Consider the following 23,855-nt stretch of genomic DNA (forward strand, 5'->3'; position numbering starts at 1 on the left):
AATCCGTTGGAAGAAGAAGCATAAGCTGGTGGATTTGACGCTGACATACACTTCTTTGTTTTTTGTGGTGGCGGGATAGGTTAGATGCAGTAACCTCAGCTCCACAATTCGGACATTTTCTTGACTGATGATCTTCGAAAAGACCGTCCGTAGCATTGAGAAATGCTGTTAGCTTGCTAGCAGGAGAGAAAACGCCATTATTACAGAGCTGGCTACTCTCTTACTGTATGGGGCGATTGACGATGGAAAAGGATGAGGTATGGATGCACTTCTTTGTTTTTGGTGGCGGGATAGGTTAGATGCAGTAACCTCTTCTCCACAATTCGAACATTTCTTGACTGATGATCTTCGAAGACCATCCGTAGCATTGAGAAATGCTGTTTGCTTGATAGCAGGAGAAAACACCATTATTATAGAGCTGGCTACTCTCTTATTGTATGGGCGATTGACGATGGAAAAGGATGAGGTATGGATGGATGAGAATAGGAAGAGGAGTAGGAAGAGGGTGGGTGTGTGGGATGAGTTGGAAGGAAGGATGAGAGCATTATTAATACATTTGACTCTGAACTAGAACATAGTTTTTTGTAACTCTTTTTCATTTAAAACGATCCTATTATTTCCTCACCAGACTGGTCTGCTATTTTGTAGGTAACAGGGCAAAGTTTTGTTGACGGCCACAATCCGAAAAATTTCTCTTGTCCAATTTCTGCGGTATTTATTTCCAAATACATCTTTCTTTATAGTAATTCTTACACGGTCTCCAACCGAAAGTCTGGGTCTGAATACTAGACATCGTCCAGTGTTTTGCGTACATGTTTCTTAAAGTTTGTTCATTGCTTGAATTCACTTCTGATGGGCTCATCTTTATAGTGCTATGAAATTTACTGTTATATTGACGTAGAAGCTTCTGTAAATGTGACACCCATCTAAAAAGAGTTTTTGAATTTCAAAGTGCACTTTCATTTTTTCATTGAGAGTTCTATGGAAACGCTCTATAATGGCACTTTTTTCCTCATTTTCAGTATGGTATAACTTTATTTGATTTTTGTGTAAAAACTCTCCTAAATTCCTTATTAACAAATTCTCGTCCTTTATCCGTGTGAAGAAGGTTCGGGGGTTTGTGACCAACCAATTTCGCTCTTCTTAATTATTTTACCAAACGATTTAGTAACCTCTTGTGAGCTTTTAGTTTTTAATGGTTCTGACCACGCATATTTAGTAAACGTTATCAATTACATTAAGTATGTATCTGAATCCATCATTTTCCTTTGAAAACCTAATCATTACAACAAGGTCTGCAGCCCAACAAATCATCAATACCCAAAGTTACAATTTTTCTCTTAGGGAATCGCTTAAACCACAGGTTTTATGAACCTCTAATGCTCGAAGCAGGATTTCTTTCCGACTTTCTGCTTCATTAATTCCTGATACTATCCACAATACACTTACATTATACCAAACTAGTAATTTATAAGGTTGCGGTGTCTCGCGCGGCGCGGCGGTGACTGGACAGTGACGAGGCGCGTACCGATTGTTTGTATACTTATAGAAACAACACGCGGTGTCTCACACGGCGCGGTGGTGGTGACGGTTCAGCAGTCGCGCGGCGGCGCGGTGATGACTGGACAGTGACGAGGGCGCGTACCGATTGTTTGTATACTTATAGAAACAACACGCGGTGTCTCACACGGCGCGGTGGTGGTGACGGTTTCAGCAGTCGCGCGGCGCGGTGATGACGAGGCGCGTGCCAATTGCTTGGCGGTGACGGTTCAGCAGTCGCGCGGCGCGGTGCTTGACGAGGGCGCGTGCCGATTGCTTGCATACTTACAGTAACAACGCATGGTGGCGGTGGCGGGACAGCGATGACATGCGTGGTGATTCGCGCGGCGCGGTTTCTGACCCACCCGTACTCACACTCTTAGTCGCTCTCTAACAATTTTCTCCCAGATTCGGTCTCACACGGTTTGTCCCAGAACCGGTCTCGGGTGCGTTGTCCCAGCAACGGCCAAAGTATACTACTTATGGAATTTAGTAGCGGTTTGTAAGGGTTAGAAAATGAACTTTAGCTCCTTAAATTACCTTCACACATACCTTTTGGTTGGCAGCTATCTGGGCCTTAAGATCAGAGATGTTCTCCTTGAGGTTGTGAGTACCTAAGGAGCCTGGAACCAAGGCAGGGACCATCAAGGTCTCTGTCACCTCCTGCTCACTAGTGATAGGATAATCGAACGGTTTTTATATAATCGACTAACCAGTCAGTTATTTCTGTCAGTAATCGGCTATTTTAATCAAACGAATAACCTATTACTTGTTTAATTCAATCTAGATTGACTAGTTCACTCAATTTTATACACTTCAAATTAATCAGATGAGTTAGTTGAGTTACCCCACCCAGTTTATTTAGTAATATTATAGGTGTTCATATCATATCACAACTAAAAGTACCTTAGAAGAAAACAAAATTAGTAAGTTATAAATAAAATATAGAGAAAATCTTAATATAATAGTACAAGTTAATGTAATATAAATAAAATTGTAAGTCATAATTATAAAACATTCATCATTTATATTAAAACATAATAAAAAAGGTTAATTCATCATTATTGAAATAGAATTACACAGATTGGCAACTTGAATAATACTGGTATATTGCAAACACAGTGAAGAGTGCTAGGTTTTACTTTTTATTATATTTTTTGTAGAACCTTACAAGAACAAAAAACTTAAAGTAAAAAAGGAAAAATTAACACACTGTATTTATCAACATGTCATTTAGAGAGGTAAAGTTTCCAGCACAGCTGAAACTAGCCAAAGTCATACCTCTACTTAACCTTAGATTGGTAAGGCTCTAAAAACTTATGTTACCGGTAAGGCTTTGCCTGGGAGACTACTTTAAGACATACATTTTTTTAACAATAGTTTTTTACAAAAATGAGCTTTATTGTTTACAAAAGTTTTAAATGTAAATACTAGCCACATAGTTTTATTAACTTAAGCTAGGTTTTACATTCCTTGCACGATTGTTCTTGATGCTCTCCACACATCGCTCGAGAACAACTCTTACAAAAGTGGGTTGTTATGTGAAATTTGTTGAAAGACAGAAGTTGGTTACTTTGCTTTGTTCTTGGTTGTGGATTGGAAAAGCTGCTGGTTCTTCTACTTGAATTTTCTCAGTGGTTTGCTGAAGAGGTTAGCTCAAGTTGAGAATTTGCAAACAATGTTGCATGCAAGGCTGAAGAAGCTTTGCAATTTGTCTTCTTGTAAAAGAACTTCTCCTTTGGATGTCTTGTTATGCACATAGGTGATGCACATAATTATATAGGTATAATTATAAGATGTAATTAATTAAATATATAGATATAATTTTGTTATTACCCTAAATAATATTGATCATTCTATAAAAGATTCAGAGAGGCCACCGTGTTGTTTTTCAGTTGATTGACATTTTTGTGTGGTACATTTGGTCCAACCTTTGGTTCTTTCTAAAGTTGTAACATTCAATAATTGGATAAAAGCAAAAAAAAAAAAAATGACGAAACATTTAATTAAAAAATACGAAATATTGTTTCGTCACTAAAACGTTTAGTGAAACAAGTAGGGATTCATCAACAGGACTATGTAATATAAACTTAAAACTTACATACACGGTAAGGATTCATTGGAATAACTACTCGACCACAGAACGCACTAATACAATAGTGCTAGTGTCTTTACCATCCACTCTCGCATCTGAATCGGGGTCAACCAATAAACTTGCGTTTTGCGTTGTCGTGAAGATGATGCCTTACCGATCTAGGATAAACCAGGTAGGTAACTGTCGCCCAATATCATTGATATCAACCTTCTCCAAGGTAATTGAGAACCACCTTTTTAAGCATGATCTATCAGCATGGATTCATGAAAGGGTGTACAATCACTGCTGTGACAGACAGACCTTGACAATGCTCAGCTGTTGAATAAATTAGAAGTGGTTGGTATACATGGCACATCAGGTAGATGGTTTGAGAGCTATCTGTCAAAAAGACAACAGTTAATTGATCTAGTGATTATGCAGACGATATAGCGTTTCTCCTGTTACAACATACCAACTGGCCTAGAAGTATCAGTTCACATAGCAATGGAGATGGCTGTTCAGTACTGCTACAGCAACAACCTAATGGTAAATGCGAGTAAATGCAAGTAGCTAATCATGGAACACAGAAAAGAGAAAGTGGGAGTGCTGCCAAACATTGAAACATCAGATGTAGCCAAATTATTTGGTATTACAATTGACAGTCTAGAATGGACCGCACATGTTGACAGTTTTTGCAAAAAGCCGGCTATAGGACTTTATGTTGTAGAAAGGATTGTCTATGATTTAAAAACTACAACAGTGGCTGACTATGCAGTTTTTTAATGTCACCTCTGCTACTGTCTTTCAGCATGGAGCAGCTTAAGTAAAAGCAAATATACAAAGAATCCTTATTCTTAAAAAGTAGTGCATCCACATTTTAGTTAGTTTTTAAACCCAGAGAAACTTGTAGAAACGCCTTTATTGAGCTCTGCATAATCACAGTGTGGTTTATACATACACATATGTTAGTTTACAATTTATGCATACAATAGAAACTTGACAAGGGAAGAGACCTGCATATACACAACACCTGCCGGGCTGCAAATTTTACTTTACCAGCACACAGAACAGCACTGTATTCAGAGAAGCCATCATTTATGGGATCCAAGCTTTTTTAATGCCCTGTCTGAATGCATCTAATCTCTGAACCGTTATGATACCATAAATAGAGAGGTAAAGAAATGGTTGCTGCATCATTCTTTTTATACAGTTAATGAATTCTTAAATTGTAAGAATCAATGGAGTTCTTGATCCCCATTATAAAATTATATCACTGTTTGGATGTAGTTGTAATTTTCAAGGAATGTACAAATAAATTTTATTATCTTATTGCCTACGTATATCAATTAATTAAATATGTAAACTCACTATCCAAAAATTAAGACATTCTTTTTATAATATACATGATATCCCTAATAATATATCAGTAATCAACAAATAAATTTAAAGAGTTAGTAGAATTATTAATTTTAGAACTTGACAATAGGTGTAAAAGGTTCGATAATAATGGAAACTTATCCTGTTTTAAAATGTTATAGTACATTTTCACATAAATTACTACAGAATACAATGTTTTATTTTTAAACCAATTTCCAATAATTGTCTTAAATTTTTTCATAGACACACTGTCTAATAACTTATGATAATTATTTAAACAACTAGACCTAAAGTTTTTAAACAAGCATGAAAGTTTTCCAGTCTAACTATCAAATCTATGTTTAAAGATTTCTCAGATTAAAACTATGTATATATGAAGATATAAGCAAACTATGTAATATCAGAAATGGCTCATATAACTGATGTGGCTATCTTTGCCATACTAATATTTCTCAATCTGCTCTGCTATTAATACAAAGAGAAAACAAACCATTTTAATCTCATTACTAATAGATCTGAGATTACACAAAGTTTAAATGTGCATAAAAAATACAGTGTTCTAACCAATTAGTACAGAGATGTTGAATATAACATTCCTAAATTCGTTTCCTGTCTTGATTATGCAAAGTACTTTTACTGAATCAAACCAAATGTAAAGGTTAGTGTTCTAACCAATTAGTACAGAGATGTTGAATATAACATTCCTAAATTCGTTTCCTGTCTCGATTATGCAAAGTACTTTTACTGAATCAAACCAAATGTAAAGGTTGACTGAGTGAAATCATTATTTACCATCCGATAATTAATGTTAAATAATATTGCTGCACCTTTAAATAAGTTATCCTTAATATATATATATATATATATATATTGCCATATATTCATAAAATTTGTATAAATGGCAATAGCGAATTTAATTTTAATAAGCATTGAATCACAAAAAGTAGTTGCTCTGCCGGTTTTGTGTGTGTGTGTGTGTGTGTGTGTGTTTCAAAATATGCTCATTTGACTTCAAAAGTGTGGTGTCTATATGAATTACAGACATGTTTGAAGCAAAATCATTTACAGCTGCAATGAATAAGAAAGGACCAAACACTGAGATCTGTTGTATACCAACTCATATCTTTGAAACCTGATCTATCTTCTCCCTCCCTCTATCGACATCTGCTGCCTGTGAGATAAGATGATAAAAAACTAACTATTTTGAACACACCACCATAATAGTACATATTTTCAAAAATTAATTAATTAAGGTACAATATTTTAAAGGCTTTGATCAATCAGTTAGAGTTGTAAATTTAACATCTATCAAACAAATTAGTGATGTTTGTAATCTTTAATGCTAAAGCTAATGGACCTTCTCACCATGTTTTACGCATGTATATTACAAAAATCAAAGGTGGTAGACACTCAATATTAACAACAGTAAAAGAACAATTCTCCTACATATTATGAAGTTTTTGGTGGGTAAACAAAAAAAATATTTATTTAACAACTCACCATATTGTAAAAAAAGAACTAAAGGTTTGACTAAATTGTATTTACAAGCAAAACTAAATGCTAAAGCACATACAGCTGACTGTCATACTCTCATAGTCAGTAAATTTCATACTACCTAATTTCAAGAATAAGTTAATTCATTACACTTTCCATCTTTCTTAAAAGAGTAGAAGAAAAGGAATTAATAACATTTTTCCAATCTATAATATTTTACCTATAGTTATATACAAATAGTTTTTCTAAAGTCACTTATTAACTACAAACTGAAAGCTGAAAAAGACATAAAACTTGAGTTTCAGCAGTCTTCATTTTCACAAAAGCTGTTTAGAGTGCAAGTGTGTCATATAGACAGGCAGTTGCTGACACTTTACTCAGATTTCACAAATAATAACCATCCTATGTGCTTTATTTAGCTTTTCTTTAAAACATGTAAATCCTATAGGAGAATCACATTTCTAATTTTACTGTTTATTCCATCATTGCTTTCTTTGAACTTTTATTAATATACACATTTTACTAGAGTGGTCAAATATGTTGGGTTCTTATTATGTAACATAAAACATTTACTATAGATCTGATTATACAAGCATTTTAATCACTTACAACTTTATGTAAAAATTATATAATAATTGACAACAGATTGACCCTTGATAAGAGGAAAATTGAGTGAGTTTCATTTCAGAAAAGAACATTAGCTTACACTGTTATGACTTCAGGTAGATTTAAAATCAGTCCATTGCAAGTGTCATCATGGTAGCACTTACCAAAAATGTCTGTACGACTTCACCAAACATGACCCCAGAATCCAAAACCATCCCCTGTTTAAAATTTAATAATATGTGTGTGTGTATTTTGTAGGTGGAAAAATGCGTTTATGCTCATTATCGTGTCGGACTCAGTCTGGTCATTGCATTTTGTTAAGCCCACAACCAATACTGACTAAAAAACCTCCCCTCTTCATCTGGCCTTATTTAGCCCCCCCCCCCCCGTGGATCTACCGTTAAGTATTACTTCATTAGAGAAAGCATCAGCTGAAGCTCATCCTACTGGTGATGGGGCAGCTGTCTCTGCTTCAGCCTCTCCTATTCTTCCCGTCGTAGTTCAATGAGGACTTCTGTGACAAAGGAGCAGACCTTCCCCCAGGTGGTTTCTGATGCAAGCGTTAATGGAACCAGGTTCTCCAGGGTAATGTGACTACTATTAGCTCTGCGCGCTGTTTCAAATCGGGGGCACGTAAAGAACTCATGCTCTGCATTCTTGTCTACTCCACTGCAGGACGGGCATTCTGGGGAGTTCATGTTTGTATTTATACAAGTATGCCCGGAAACACCTATGTCCCGATAGCATCTGCATTAGATAGTAGTGTACTGCTCGATGGCTGCGCTCGTACCACTTACTTACTTCAGAGATCAGATGACGTATCCATCTCCCCTTGGTGGAGGTGTCCCATAATTTCTGCTAGCGTTGAAGGCTCCTTAGTCACTCCTCCTTCTTCAGTTCTACAGCAGTCAGTGGTGAGGATTCCTGATGTTCATAGAGAGATCTCCATGTGTGTGTGTGTGCACACACACACGTGCATGCATGTTTGTGTGTTTATACCACACAGTTTGTGGAGACTGTCCTAAAAAAAGCCTGGATAAGTTGAAACTTGGTATAAAACAAAACTGATCTTATACAGGTGTACAGTTTTACAGATATTGATTGCATGTAATTTACATAAGAATTTTTTCATAACCTATAAAACTGGCAGTATGAATTCTATATCAAAACTAATGTGCGTGGTGATGAACTAAGTGGACAGCCAAGAATTGTTACCAATGAAATTGTCTCTAAAGTTGATTAGAATATTAAAGAAGACCGTAGATTCACATTAACAAAACTCTCACTTAGTTTTACTCAAAATTCAAGGTGTTTGTTACACGAAATTGTTACCCAGAAGTAAGGTTACCATTAGCTTTGTTCAAGGTAGGTAAAAAAAATCTTAACAGAAACCCAAAACATCATCGTATTGCTGATTCATTGACATTTTTGAACACTTATGGTAAAGATGGTGACTTGCTGCTCAATTGAATCGTTACAGGAGATGAGACGTGGGTTAAACACGTGAATTGAACAAACAAATTACAGTGCATGGAGTGGGGGCACACACACACTCCCCCAAAAAACCAAGGAAATGCATGCAATCATTGTCGGCACAGAAGATTATGGCAACTGTTTTGGGACAGGAAAGGAGTTCTTGTTGATTTCTTAGAACATTGCACAACCATAAATTCTGCGAGTTATTTTGAGACCTTGCAAAAGTTAGGAAGAGCAATACAAATCAAACCCAGAAGAAAGATAAGTCAGAGAATTTTATTCTTTTATGACAACGCCTGACCACACATGGCAAATCGGACTCGAGAAATCTTAGATGGGAGTTGTTACCTTATCCGCCTTACAATCCGGACCTGGCACCCAGCGACTATCTATCACATGTTTCTAGCAATGAAGACCTGGCTTGCGACGCAGCACTTTGATGACGACATGAAACTGCGAGTGAGTGTGGCTACCTGGTTGAAGTCTCAGGCGGCAGAATCTTATAACACTGGAATTTCAAAACTAGTTCACCGCATATTATAACCGCCTAATTTATATCGTGACTATGTCAAAAAATAGTAGTTTACTGTCACATTCAAATGTATATAATACAATTTTTTTCTTTTACTTTGTATTTTGTTTGTATGAAAATGTATCTACTTTCTGTATAGCTCTGGTAAAATAAAATGGTTTTGTTGTTTTGAGTCAAATATAACTTGAAAATTATAAAACAATGCAGTGCTATGCTGTTTATATTTAAATTATATAATAGTATTTTCGACTTTAAAAGTTGATTTTTGTGTGGAGTGCCAAAACACTCCCACACAAAGCGACCTGCTTCACAGTCTAGATACCAGAAAACTAAACTGGAACAAACAACATCTCTTTTTTGTGGCTTTACCTTTCTATTAGAATGTAGTATTCATTCAATAAAGTTTTATCAGACAAGCAAGTGATGTCCCAATCAATGATCCAACATAACCTATCTCTTATGGGTCCTGCCTTTGTATGAGGCATATGTATTATATCAAAACTTTTACTACATTTATTTATTTATCTCATTTACATACATTTGTATTTATTTCAACGGTTTACCATTTTACAGAAAATTATAATGACAAAGAAATTATATTACAACAAAAAATTTGACAATTAGTTTAATAAGAAATGATAAAACTGGATCATGCATCTCGGTGTGTTTTTGTGTTGACACTAATGTGAAGAACTTTTACAACCTCCTTATAAGAGAGATCTTCATGTTGAAAAAGTCGACTTCTGTAGAGATTATGCAGCTGACCTCGTCATCGTATTGTTCCGGCTGAAGAGGATCCACTACCGCAGTCTCAAGAAAAACTCCCCTTGGGTTTGGTTCCAGTAGGCATTTGCAGGTTGATTCTCTCAAGCAGTTCTTGGACAGTTGATGAAGAAGTTCAAGATCCTGTACAAGAACAATGGCATCCTGAATCTTTCTTCAAGCATCCAGCAACACCAAGTTCATGTCTACTGCCATCTCTTTGACTGGAACATTCCTGTACCGTAGACCCTATCACACTCTCACAATCCTCACGAATTTGTCCTGTATGTGTAAAAGGACATTGCTTTGATCATTTTGGAAGAGTGCCCATGCAACTTTCTAGAACTTCAATGTTTGCTTGACGAGGGATCAGCAATTTTTATGGCTCTGCTGCTGGATATGCCTCTTGTAGTTCTAGGTACAAACTGCAGAAGACAGCTGGCTTAGTTCACCACATCATCCATTTGTGCTTGGGATCAGACGTGAGGAGCACACCAAGGTTACGAATGGTGTCAACCCTTTCGATGACTGTCCAGAAGCTTGTACTTGAAACCAAGGCCAATTTTCTTCATCCTGAAAGGGACTATGAAACTCTTCCAGACGTTGACAGCCATGTAATTCTCCCAACACCAAGTCTCTATCTTCACAATGTCCTGTTGAAGAGCAACACAGTTATCTTCATTCTCAACCTCCACTAAAATTGTCATGTTGTCTGCACAAAGTAAGGCGTTGGCAGACATACAGGTCACCACATCATCTGTGTTGATGTTGAACAGATAGGGACCCAGATAACAACCCCGTGGTAATCTAGATGTTGAAATGAACTCATGGGAAAGCGTTGTTTCATTCCCAATGAAAAGTCTTCTGTTAGTAAGGTACAAGGAGTACTACTCCAGGAGAGACCCTTCAACTCCATATCCTCTTAGCTTGTTTAGGAAATCTGTATGGTTCACTTTATCGTAGGCCTTAGAGAATTCTATGTAGAAATACATATATAATATAAAATATAGTGGGAAGAGATTACACGAGAAGATTCACACATGTGCAAAAGCCTACGAGTCCATCTATTTATTTATTTAATAATTGTCACAGACGCCTTACAAGCACAATGCTTTGGCAAAGACTCGTCAATTATTACAAATTGTATACTAAACTAATAAACATCTTTACTCGAGTTTGCAACCTCAATATAACTCATATACAATATACGATTTAAAAACAAATTTAAATTTAATGTTTGAAATAACTAAATGTAACGAACAATAACATAATCATTTTGCAATTATAATCTAAGTTTGGCAATGGTAATTAATCATATATATGCTAATTAGATATACAATGAAACTACATGACAAAGATTTAACAAACCAAATAATCAATTTGGATGAAGACTAAGATGCAGGACAAAAACGGGATGACAATTAGCTGAAGAGTATGCAAGAAACATATTTTATAAGCCAAGAAGAATATAAAAAAGATATAAAAGTTTGTGATTTGATATCTGAAACAACACTATTTTAAAATTAAAGCATTCCTACACTAAAACAAAACACGCCACTCACTCGCAAGCAAAATTACGAAACGGCATTAATTAATTTAAGAATGTTTGCACTTGCTCCTCACCATGATTTTTACTCCAGGCAAATATAGTTCACATGTGCCATCTAAGCAAAGCTAAATACACACAATAAGTAAATAAAAACAATGAATCATAATCAGTACAATAAAGGTATCCAAATTTCACAGAAATATCCATGAACAGATGCACTCTGAGTAGACCAAAGTCAATATAGTGTTTACTAACTTCTTTTTGTTTGATTCATCATTAATGTTCTGATTGTCTCTCAAATGTCATTAAATTAGGTAAGTTTTGATAGATTTAGTATATAAGGTAGAAAGAATTTGTTTTATTTTTAGACTTGGTTTGATGCAGGGTGGCAGTAATAATATTTAACCATCTTGTGATGCACACATGATACACTTTCACTAAAAATAAAAAAATATGTTTAAAACTGTGTAAAACCAAATATACAAAATTGTCAAAAATCAAAGTTCACAAATAATCAAAACAAACATTCTGATGGGAACCTGGTTGGTTTTTAAGAGGCAGCTTTTATAATAAACTTTTGTGTGATGTGTAATGGTCTTATTATTGTGTTAAAAGTCGCTTCCCTTGCAATGATTTTGTACTGAAGAAATGATTGCATGTAGTCTATGTGTAATAATAAGTTTTGATATGGCCAAAATTACGAACATGCAATATTGTAACGAACATATAAATGCATTTCAGTAATTTGTTATTGTTATAGCTAATGTGGACTGGCCAATTAATTCTATTATCAAACATTACTCTTAGATATTTAAAAGTATTAACACTGATACTATGGCACTAACGAGGGATCTGGCGGCCAACACTAAATCATATTTTCAAAAGAAAGAGTAAGACCATATAATGTTAGTATTATTATAAACTTTTAAAAGTTGCAAATTTAGGTTATGCAGAGGGTTGGTTACTTACAACTATCACAAAAAACTAACAGATTACTCGGAAAAACATGATTTATACAATATATATTTACGCAGTACTATCACTAAAACAATATCAATATTTAACACACTTTTTAAATTTTATAAATATTACAAAATAGCATGTAAATGTTAGTTCTACACTTCACATATACAAATAATCAGCTGGACAACAGTAGTGAGAACAGCTGCTTCATGACGTCAGATTTAAGACACTTTTTATGACTTCTGGACAACATTATATGATTATTGATTTTGATAACTAAACTTACAATATATATAATGTCAGCTACTACAATAGTCTAATTTTTTAATGACTATCAAATAAAACCAAAAATAGTCAATACATTATCAAATGTGTAAGGATTAAAAATAACCTTAATACATTTTTTATTACAAATTACTGTGACAAAATATTTTTCTTAATGAAATGTTTCATCATATACCTCATACTCTATGCTCCTCTTTACAAAGACTCTAAAACCTCATTAAGTATGTGATGAGCATCTCCTGATAAAACTAGCCTTTGGAATATAACTTACAGGGATGTACAAACATAGTACCATCAATAGACTCAATGCTCATGTACTATATTATTTCTTATTTTATAAGTTAACATAGTTTTTTATACTTCTGAGTGCTATTAAGAAAGCCTGAGACTTTCTATTTGTTTAGTTGAGAAGTCTTTGAGGGTTTACGATGCCTTAAACAGATTCTAATATCACTGTAATAATATGTATCCTCCTACATTATGTTTTCCTCTGATCATGCCACGGATTTTTCTTTACTATTATGTTCTGGCTCAGTTTCTCAATACATTAATAGCCAAAGTTCATTAATACCGAACTTATATGAGCATTCAGGATTTAAAAACTGTGTTTATAGTATTACGTGCTACTTGTATGTGTTTATTATCAGTTTTGTATTTACATGGTGCTTCTTTTAAACATGAAACCTAACTTGTTTGTTGTGCTTACTGACTTGAGTGTGAACATTCTTCCCATGACTCATACTATAATAGGTTTCTTACGCCTTTTACATTGTTTTATTTCATATCAGGTTTTTACAAAAAGAAATTATCAATAAATTTATTGTTTCAGACAAATCTGCCAGTGTTTAAGGTGAAGGAGTCAAGTGTGCGTCGGCGGTACAGTGATTTTGAATGGTTAAGAAATGAACTTGAAAGAGACAGCAAGGTTGGTTTTTATTTAAGAGTGCTATGAGTAATTAAAAAAAAAAAATTGAAATATGAAGAAATATGTCTTTTATTGTACTAATTTCACAATCTTCTTTTTATGTATAACTTAAAAGTTAAGAAGAAATAATAAGAAGAACAAATTCTCAGAGCGTAGTTTTCCTGATGAATATATAAGAATTATAATTAGTCAAACCAAGACAGTAATTTAGCTCTAGTAGTTTAAATGTTATTTTGTTCAGAATAATTTGCAATCTCACAGAATGAAGCAAAAAAAATGTAAATTAGATTTATTTTCCAAAACAACACAACAGTTAACGTGCCCGCAGATCCCTGGGGTTCTGCAGACCACACTTTTAGTTGGACTATGAAACATAACATTTGCCATAAATTCTAACTGGTTCAGATCAAACAATTTATTAAAGAGGCTAGTAACCCATATAACCATAGTTTTAAATTTGTGCTTTCCTAATTATAATTAATTGCCAATTAAGTTGTAAACTAGCAAATCTGCTAACATTTGAGGATGTCTCTTCCAAATCTGAAGATTTAAGTCTCAGAAAAGCTTGTCCAATGAACTCCTGCTTACTCAAAATAACTGCAGCCCAGCCAGCAGTATCTCACTGCTCTTCTTCTTCATTGCCAAGTTAACAGATCTCCGGCTCTCTCAGTCTTAATGTTATCTAATGTTTTGGAGGAGTCTTTGGCTTGTAAAAATTTCCCATGAGAAGTTTTGATTTTTTTTTCAAAATCATCAGTGGGCTGCCACAATGAAACTATCTTACCTTTCTTGCTTCTTTACAACTCCACAAGTTGGAAATTTAGGCATATTGTAATCAGGCTGAAATAAAAAATGGCTAAATGTAAAAGAGGAAATTTACAGCATGTACATGAGTTATAGCTTCATGGAACAACATATACTTTATTTATAAAAACAATTTTACTGAAAGAAATTATATCTAATTAAACCCATATGATTCATGTAAATGCTGTAAAATTTTCATCTTCAGTAATATTTATTTATGTTTGATTACAAAATTGCCTAAATTTCCTGTTTTAAATGCCTGTACTTTCACGTGGAGTGATAACAATTTTAGCTACTTTTTTTTATTCAGTGAAGTTATTTAAAAGAACTATGGTTTTAATATAAAACAATTCATAATCCACAAGTTTGCACTTTCTCAAGGGATCATGTCTAATCACTTGTTCTCTTTGGGTAATCTCATTCCATTTTTTCCTATAAAGTGTTTTCTCCATTACCTCAGTAGTACTCACTTGTTTACCTCACTCCCAACTGAAGCGTGTATTGCAATATTATGGTTTTTTTCTGTATATCCATGCTGACTGTCATGTAATGGTCATTTACTGATTTTAAATCAATTTTCATAGTACAACTTGTGTACACATGATGATATTTACATAAATGTAGGATATCTTATCAATCAGTACCAAATTTTGTTTTATATAGATTTCACACTAAATGTTTTCGGTCTGAAAATTTGAAACATTGCAAAAAGAAGATCCAAATTGTGTAATCCTAAATGAAAAGCTCCAATGCAGCTCCTGTTATACTTTTAACACAATAATAAAATATATCACACCAGGAACTGAGGGAAAAGGAGTGACAAATCTGCAGCTTTTAGTATCTGTGCAACAACACGCAGATTCAAAATGATCTTGCCATTTAAAAATGCAAACTTTCTCTTTATAAAAAACTGTATATACTGGAATTAAATGTTATAATAGTCTACCAAAAACTAGTAAAAAAATTTAAAAATATCAAAATTCTTTTTATAAAAAAGGATTATATTTGTTTGATGATTTCTTCCTCCAAGGATGAGAATTATTGTTTCAACACAATTGGTTTTGATTATTTTCTAATCTCGACACCATTCATTTGTACATTTTACAGTACTGTATTTTTTTTTAATAAAGCGATTTAAATCTGGATTTGTTGACTGATGTAGCTTGTGTAGTAAACCTATCGAGTATGTGTTCAGTAAAATAACTATCATGTTTTTAATTTATTGATTCTGTGTGTGTGTTTTCAATTAATGTTGTATTTGTATGTGTTTTTAAAATTTTTTAACCTTTGAGATTTAATCACCTAACAATAAGACTATTGAGACATGTCATGTAAAATCTGTATAAAACACAATTTTGGATCTGATTAACAAGCTAAAGTACCATATATTTGTTTACTGAGTGTCTCATCCACCACATTCAGAACTTTTCCATTGTTTGAATGAGAGGATTTAACTTGGAGATCTGCAAGTTGGCCTATTCTCTAATTTCCATGACTTAACAGATACATGATGTTTGTATTCTTGATGATCAAGGAAGGCTCTCAATGTCTTGACGGAATGTTTTCTATTTTTTATTGGTTTACTGTATGCACTACATTTTAAATCTATTTTAATATATTGATATGCAACTTTTATAATTTTATATATCCTACATACAATTGCAGATTCAGAACAAAACAACAACTTTGAAATTTAATAATAACTATTTTCCTGGATAGATCAAATCCTAGACAATGCCGAGATCGATCTTCAATTTGACATTTCCAGGTGCCAGTCATTTAATGAAATCTATCCTTCTTCCAATAGCGTTGTAAATTATTGTTAACCCTGGGGTCCTTTTGATAAAAGTGCATATTTTTTACGGAATATGTATTTTTAAGGATAGATAGAGGTTTTAGATTGAATTTTTTGTGTAAATACAATTGTTACTGGCAATAAATCGTGACTGATTAGAAAAGGAAGGGCACTTAATCTACGCATAATGATTGTAATAATCATGCCTGAACCGGCTTTTGCAGAGTCCATTTCTATCCTTTTTAATATTGTTCTATGTACTGTTTCTATGAGCTTCTGCTTACGTCTTTTCCTATCTTCTTTGTTGTGTTGATGTTTCAATGAATGATTGTTATTTGGGATAAATTGCCTTATCCACTTTTCCTGTGAGATATCATGATCTTACCCCAATTTTTTTTCCCATGGGGCTACATAAAAAAAATGTAGTGTTTGAGACGCTTGTAGACAATATAGAAATACTTCTTTTTGCTTATTGTCACTGCAAAAGCAGAAGTGGGGAAGCCTCCAATTGTCTAAACTTAGTATCCAATCAAGAAAGACCCATGTTGTAATCTGTATAAATTAAGAATTTTGTAATTCACAAGTTATAGAAACTTTACAACTACAGTATACATGATGTCATTATTGCTAAACAAGGTAGGAGTATGCCACACCATGTGTCACATTACAGGCTTCACAGAGATTGCATGGAAAGTTATAATTTCAAGTTTATAGCTCATTTCATTCTTTAGATGCCCTGTGAATACAGACAGATAATCCTAAAGATGAAATTGTTACATCCTTTAGCATATAAAAGATAAATGTTGCTGGTCTATTGAGTGATAGGCTTCAATGATGCTCAGCCAAATCCTATGGATCATAGTTTAGTCATAGTTTCTTGTCTATGTCAAAATGAAGTTTCATTCAAAATTTTAAGTACAGATAAAATCTTTTGTGAGGTATCTTGCAGATAGCTAGGTTACATTTTGTGTTAGTGTCATAGGATTGTACTCAGTTTGTTTGGACATTTTTTAATTCTGTGATTTTGTCGTAGCCATCACGGTTACCCATAAGACGAATGTAACAATGTATGCTAATTCTCAGCCAAATTGAATGGAGTGACATATGCCGTCATCAAATTCAAAATTGCATATATAGAAATGAAGCTTCATGTAAAATTTTAAACCTATTTGTCAGTTTGTTCTTGAGATATTGTGGACAAACAGTTAAGACAGAAATGAAATTTTTTGTAGCCCCTCGAGTGATAGGCTTAGATATCAGGTATACAGTAGAGTCCCGGTAATCCGAGGTGAATGGGACCTGATGTACCTCGAATTGTGAAGAACTCGAATTATACGGAACACTTTGAGAAAAATTGGGTTATAATTAGAACTGAAGGCAAACAAAAGAAATATGCTTTTATTACAAATACCAGCATTAAGAAATTACTTGCAGAGGTCCAAAGATGCAGTGTTTACTTTAAAAAACTGTCTAGAGTTTTTTGTTTCACCACACTGCAGCGTTTGCGGTCAGCCATGTCTCTCCACCGCCGAAGCCAATAACGTGTCTGCCGCTGTCGCTTCTGCTTGCTGCTCTATGTAGCGCAGGGCCGCATCCAGTGCCGGTAGCCGTCGCTGTGAGTCATTGCCGGGTCTGTCTCCTGCACACTTTCTTTCTTCCTCACTCCCGTCAGCTGTCATGTCTGTGACTATCTCAACTATGGTGTCGTCTGTTGTCTCTAACTGTTCGTCCCCTACTCATCCACTCTCCAATATCAGTTTGATTTGTCCCAATTGCATCCAGGAAGTCTGTTTATTAAATTTTTATAACGGGTAGATCGTCATCTTCATCATCAATTTTACACACCTCCGATTTTTTTTTCCATGATTTCTGGATCGTTTCTGGTTTAATTTCGCTTCAGCGATCCAATACATCACATCCTTGATTGTGACTTTTTTCAGGAAATCTTTTATGGTTGCCTCTCCTTCAATTGTTTGAAACATTGATTGCAACAAACGGCGTCTGTACTTTTTTTTTCAAAGTTTCAAGGTACGCCTTGGTCTATAGGCTGAATGAGGCTGGTCACGTTCGGTGGCAAAAACAGTGTGCGTATGCCATTGCATTGCAGTTCCCCTTCATCTGGGTGTGATCCTGCGTTATCAAGTGTTAAGATGGCTTTAGAGGGTAGGTTGCTTCTTTCTTCAAAAAACTTTTTTGGTTTTCAGGAACAAATTCACTAAAAAACCAGTTTTTTAAAAATTTGTTTGTCCATCCATGCGTTTTTTTGGTTTGTATAAGTTGCTGAAGCGTTGAAATTAGACATGTTTTTAAACGCACGAGGCTTAGCAGACTTGCCAATGACAGTTAGTTTTAATTTATGGCTTCCCGACGCGTTTGAAGCAGCTAGCACAGTCAGTCTCTCTTTGCTTTTTTTGTGACCCAGGGCAGCTTTTTCCTCCCGTGAAGCTAGAGTTTTTGATGGCAAAGTTTTAAAATTCAAACCAGTTTCATCACTCAGTTGTAAATCTGATCAGGTGTTAAGTTTTCACTTTTAATAAGATTTTTTAACAACTTTTCACAGATACTGAACAACTGCCTCGGAACTCCGCCAGAAGTTCTCCCCACAAATTTCTAACTGCCTCCACCTTTCCAACGGTCAAGCCATCCTATTTTTAAGTCAAGCTTCCTACAACCTTCATTGTTTCATTATCGGTACAAACTTTCCTTTTACTTTTGAAACTCATAGTTTCTGTACAATGAAACACATAAACACTTTGTTTCTTTGTTTACAAAACCATAAAATAGGTCTTGCAAAACATTTTACTGTACTGCTTCCCTATTCATAGACTTCCAGACGGTCATTAGTACCGCACTGCGATCGTAATCTAGAATCACGTTACCGCAGTCACAACGTGATGAGCAACGGACTAATTTTTTTTTTTAGACAATACGCGATTTTTAAGAGCTTCTAGTTTTGTTTTTATCATAGGGTGAAACTGGGGCGTTGCAACTCATGAAGTGGCACTGATGGTACTGCCGGCTTCTAAAACTTAATATTTAGACAAGCACTGTACGTTGTACAGAACAGCGTCAAAGTGCGATCGTAATCTAGAACAAATATGGAGTCGAATATGACAACGGACTGATTTATTTTTTAGACAATACGGGGCGCGATGTTCCATGGCCTTGACAATAGGGTGAGGGTGGGGGGCGTTGCAAATGAAGTGGCACTGATGAGTCAGGCTGCGCTGCCGCTTCTCCAAGTAGCCTGCACTCAGTTTACAGACATAGTTTTGAGTTGTGTACAAATACTGTCAATATCACATTTTATTTTTTAACATGTGTTGGCTCGGATTTAATGGAACCTCGGACTATCGAGACTCGAACTATCCGGAAATTACTGTATTTGGAAATAGTTACTGAGTTGTGTCCAATACTGTCTACTATCCCATCAGTATTAAACAAAATTCCAGAGTACCGATGATTTCATTATGAATTTAATATAGCTGAATTTAAATAAAAAAGTTAAGATTATAGATAAGGAAAGAAAGCAATGTTTTCAGGTTTTGGTTGTACCGTGGTAAATATTATCTATGTTACCTGAGCAAAAACTTTCTTTAGTTTGTAGGTAAATGATATTGTACTGCTGTAATGTTGGCACTGGCAGACTCAATAATAACCATATAAAAGAATCTTTATCTAATAATTGCACAGTACTTGCTTTGTATTTCTCTGTTTCAGTTTCTATTCCAGAAACATCAAATGGGAGTCTCAAACTTATTCATAAAACAACTGGGAAAACTTCATCCTACTCAATGATTGATCCTGTTGATGTATTGATTTTGAAATTGATTGTATATTATTACTTTATTATTGAGGAAAATATGCTTTAACCCAAAAAAATTGTATATACAGTATGAGTTAAAATAAAACAAGATTATTGATCATATTTAAGTGAATATAAGTAGCCTATTATATGTTATATGTTTCAGATTGTAGTACCAAGTTTGCCTGGAAAAGCTTGGAAACGTCAGATGCCATTTAGGGGAGATGATGGAATTTTTGAAGAAGATTTCATTGAAGATAGAAGGAAAGGATTAGAACAATTCATAAATAAGTAAGTAATTCTTTACATTCTAACAGATAATACATTTTAAATATGTTGGAATTAGTAATCAGTTTTTTGTACTTTAAAATGTTTAAGCAATTTTGTAAAGAAACACCAGATACTTCTCCATATTCTAGGAATGTCTCAATGAAATAATTGGCAATAAAGGCCTAGTTTAATTTTAAGCTTAAAGCATATAAATTTTGTTCTTATTTTTCTTAACGCAATAGATTAAAGAATCATACATCTACACTGGCTGGGGATTAGTTTGTGATAACGTACAACATTTCTCATAGAATTATTAAATTTAATATATATATATATATATATATATATATATTTTTTTTTTAGAAGTACTGTAGTAGTTCAAAGATAATAAAAAAATAGAAGGATAATGAAAAATAATTCCAAAGCATAGTTTTGTTTTAACAAATAATAAAAACAAAATATAATATATTTATTTTGAATGTGTAGTACACGAACCATTGAGTAGAATTCAATGTAAAACTATAAGAAAATATACATAGTTAGGAATGTCAACCCTTTCACTGGCAGACTATTTTTATACAGCCTGTTCCAAACTTTCCAATTCCATTGGGTTGAAGTCTGAGGTCATGTATCTGGGCGTGATCCTAGATAGGGTTTTAAACTGGGGACATCATCTAAAAAGGGTTATCGCAAGGGGGAAATGGTCTTTAATTCAATGCAGATGCGTGATAGGTGGGTCTTGGGGGACACTTAAGTTGAGGCTTTTGTATTGTCTTTACGTTTCCATAGTCAGACCTGCACTAATGTATGGAGTTATTGTCTGGTGGTTAAAAACGGAGGCCAAGATGTTGGTAGCTTGTCTGGCAGGGTGAAACTCTAGACTGTTGTCTCAACCTCGCCCCCTTGGACATTGTCATTCAGACTATGACCAGGAGGAGTGTCTGCTATCTTCAGCCATTCAGACTATGGACCAGGAGGAGTGTCAGCTATCTTCAGCCATTCAGACTATGACCAGGAGGAGTGTCTGCTATCTTCAGCAGGTAGGACTATGGTTGGCCTCGGGCTGCAGCAGTGGGCACTGTAGAATTAGGATCCTGATTCAGGAGGGATGCTCTGCACATGGTCTCTGATCAGATACCACAAAAGTTTTCCTTTGACAAAACCCTTTTTGATAGTGATACCTCCTAGGGATGATTGGTCAGAGGGAAGGAAACCTCTTCCACCAGCGGAGCTTGAATGGTTTACAGACGGCCCTAAAAAACAAAAAGCGGTATAGGCGCTGGAATTGTGGGTGGTGAGACGATGCCCTGGCCAACCAGGGCCTCAGCGTCAATTATGACAGACCCTCAACTGTTCTGCGGTATTCCAAGGTGTGAATCCTTTGGGGCTGTCTCAAAAATGGGTTCGCGCTGAACATGAGAGAAGGTGGAGGTTGCATCCGGGCATGAAAATGAGCAGAATGGTACTACAGTCGCCTTCCTCCAGAGTGGCTTCTGACCTTTTCTCACTAAATAGATCAAGTCTTCTCGGGTTATAGGTCTGATCACGGGACATGGTCACCTGAGGAAGCATCTTCACAGAGTCGGCATCCTTCAGGTGGATGCACTCTGTAGAATGTGTGATAAGCTGGATGAAACTGCCAACACTTGCTCTTTAATTGTCCTTCAATGGCAAGGGAGCTGTATGCCATCTTTGGTAGTTTGGATAAGGGTGCTGAATTTCCCCAGGAGGACCTGATAGGTTGTTTTCGGCGGTTTGTGGAACTACTGAAATCATAGACTGGTAGGCCTCAATGGTTGTGCTTCGAGGGTGCGCAAAAGGCCCTTGAGTCTTAAGTGAATAGCAGTAGGCCGCCCCATAGAAGAAGAAGAAACTTGCCAACCATTTGACTAGATGCATGTCTTAAATCTGCCAGGTTGATTTTAAATATTTTACAGTGTTTTACATAAATATTCGTATACATTATTAAATTTAAAGCTGAAATTTCCCTTTTTTTTTGGTTTTTCTAAACAATCTTAACTAGTATTAAATGTTCTATATTGTAAGTTGAGAAAAATATGTAATTACAAAAATGTTTGTATATTTTTGCTGTGGTGTGTTACTTCAATATTTCTACCTGTATTCATGTAATAAGAATAAACATTTACAACATGAATTTATATATCAATGCAAAGAGTAGATTCTAAACTATTTTTTAAAAATTATTGGTTTTGTAAAAAACTTTCTAAAACATACTAACATAAATATAACCAATATTTTAACCATATTCTTTTGGTGCAATATATATATTGCAAGTATATGATTGTAAAAATAATTATTGAAAAAATGGATCTGCTATATATTTACAACGAATATTTAGATTACCTAAAGTCAACAAATTTAATTTTAAACAGTCTTTTCGGTATATTGCTCTTAAGTATTTTAATCAATTGCCACCTTATATTAAATCATGTTCCAACTTAAAATCTTTTTAAAATCAAATCAAATCAAATATTGGCTATTTTCTTATGATGACGTGTCTTTTCTAAATGCTACTCTTGTATAATTAATTACATCTATGTATATTCTAACTCTACTATCTGCTCACTCAAGATGGTTTTTTATTTACTCTTTGGAATGAGTCTTACAATGTACAGTTCAAGCATGTAGACACTATATTAGTTATTAAAATAAGAAATTTGTAATTTTTCTTAATTAAGTTCCTCAATTTAGCACAGGCACCACAGAGTGCTAGTTTTTAATTTTGTTGCAGGACTCACAAATTAATTGTTTATATTCTAATTTTCTAAAATTAATTATCGTTGGCCACAATTACTGGATACTGTGGTCAACTTATATTCCTATGATTAAATTGTTTTTTGTATGTATACTCTTAAAGGAATAAATTTCATTATTTCATTTCATTTATGCAAAAGTTAATTTTAAGTCTGGTTTTTTTTTTAGGATTGCTGCTGCCACCCGCTTGCCCAGAATGAGAGATGTCTCCACATGTTTCTCCAAGAACCTGTCATTGATAAGAATTACGTCCCTGGCAAAATAAGGAAACACATAATGCCAATGCTCATTCATTTTTTTCTGTAATTATTGATTAAAAATCTCTTTGGCAACATTAATTTGTCGTTTATTTGGAGCGTTGCATTTGATGAGGTTTTTATCTCAACAGAAACGTGTACATTAGCAGCAGAGATGATCATCACTCCATAGTTTTTGTTTCTCTGTATTTATCATACAGTAATACAATATAAATATATATATTTTTATTATGTAAAGATTGTAACTATATCAGTGTTAAAATAATAATGATTGTTATTCAATTTATTTGTTATTTCAATGTGCTGTTTTGTCAATAATTTATTATTACAATTCTAAATTTATTACTTTTTAATATGTTTGTGTGATATATATATATTAGCAATATACAGTTCTTATATAAATGTTATTTTTTACAATTTTAGTTTGATTTAGTATTATTTCCAATAATAGTATAAATTTAAAAATCAAATGGTTTCTTATCATCCCTTCTATTAATCATTTGTTATCAGCATACAATCTGTACTGTATATGCATAATAAACAGTTTAATATTAATAAAACATGATA

General features: G+C 34.3%; 1 protein-coding gene across 1 annotated transcript in view; it reads left to right on the forward strand.

Annotated features, from left to right (window-relative positions):
- The window catches only part of LOC124360591 (sorting nexin-12-like), a 43,148-nt gene extending 19,779 nt beyond the window's left edge, over positions 1–23,369 (forward strand). Inside the window, exons 2-4 of the mRNA XM_046814336.1 lie at positions 13,487–13,582; positions 20,153–20,277; positions 23,200–23,369. Of these exons, the coding sequence (XP_046670292.1) occupies positions 13,487–13,582; positions 20,153–20,277; positions 23,200–23,296 (318 nt within the window). The 3' untranslated portion in view covers positions 23,297–23,369. The remainder of the gene's footprint in view (positions 1–13,486; positions 13,583–20,152; positions 20,278–23,199) is intronic.
- Positions 23,370–23,855: the final 486 nt, after the last annotated feature.

The sequence above is a fragment of the Homalodisca vitripennis genome, chromosome 4 (assembly GCF_021130785.1).
Source record: "Homalodisca vitripennis isolate AUS2020 chromosome 4, UT_GWSS_2.1, whole genome shotgun sequence".
NCBI classification, from domain to species: Eukaryota; Metazoa; Arthropoda; class Insecta; order Hemiptera; family Cicadellidae; genus Homalodisca; species Homalodisca vitripennis.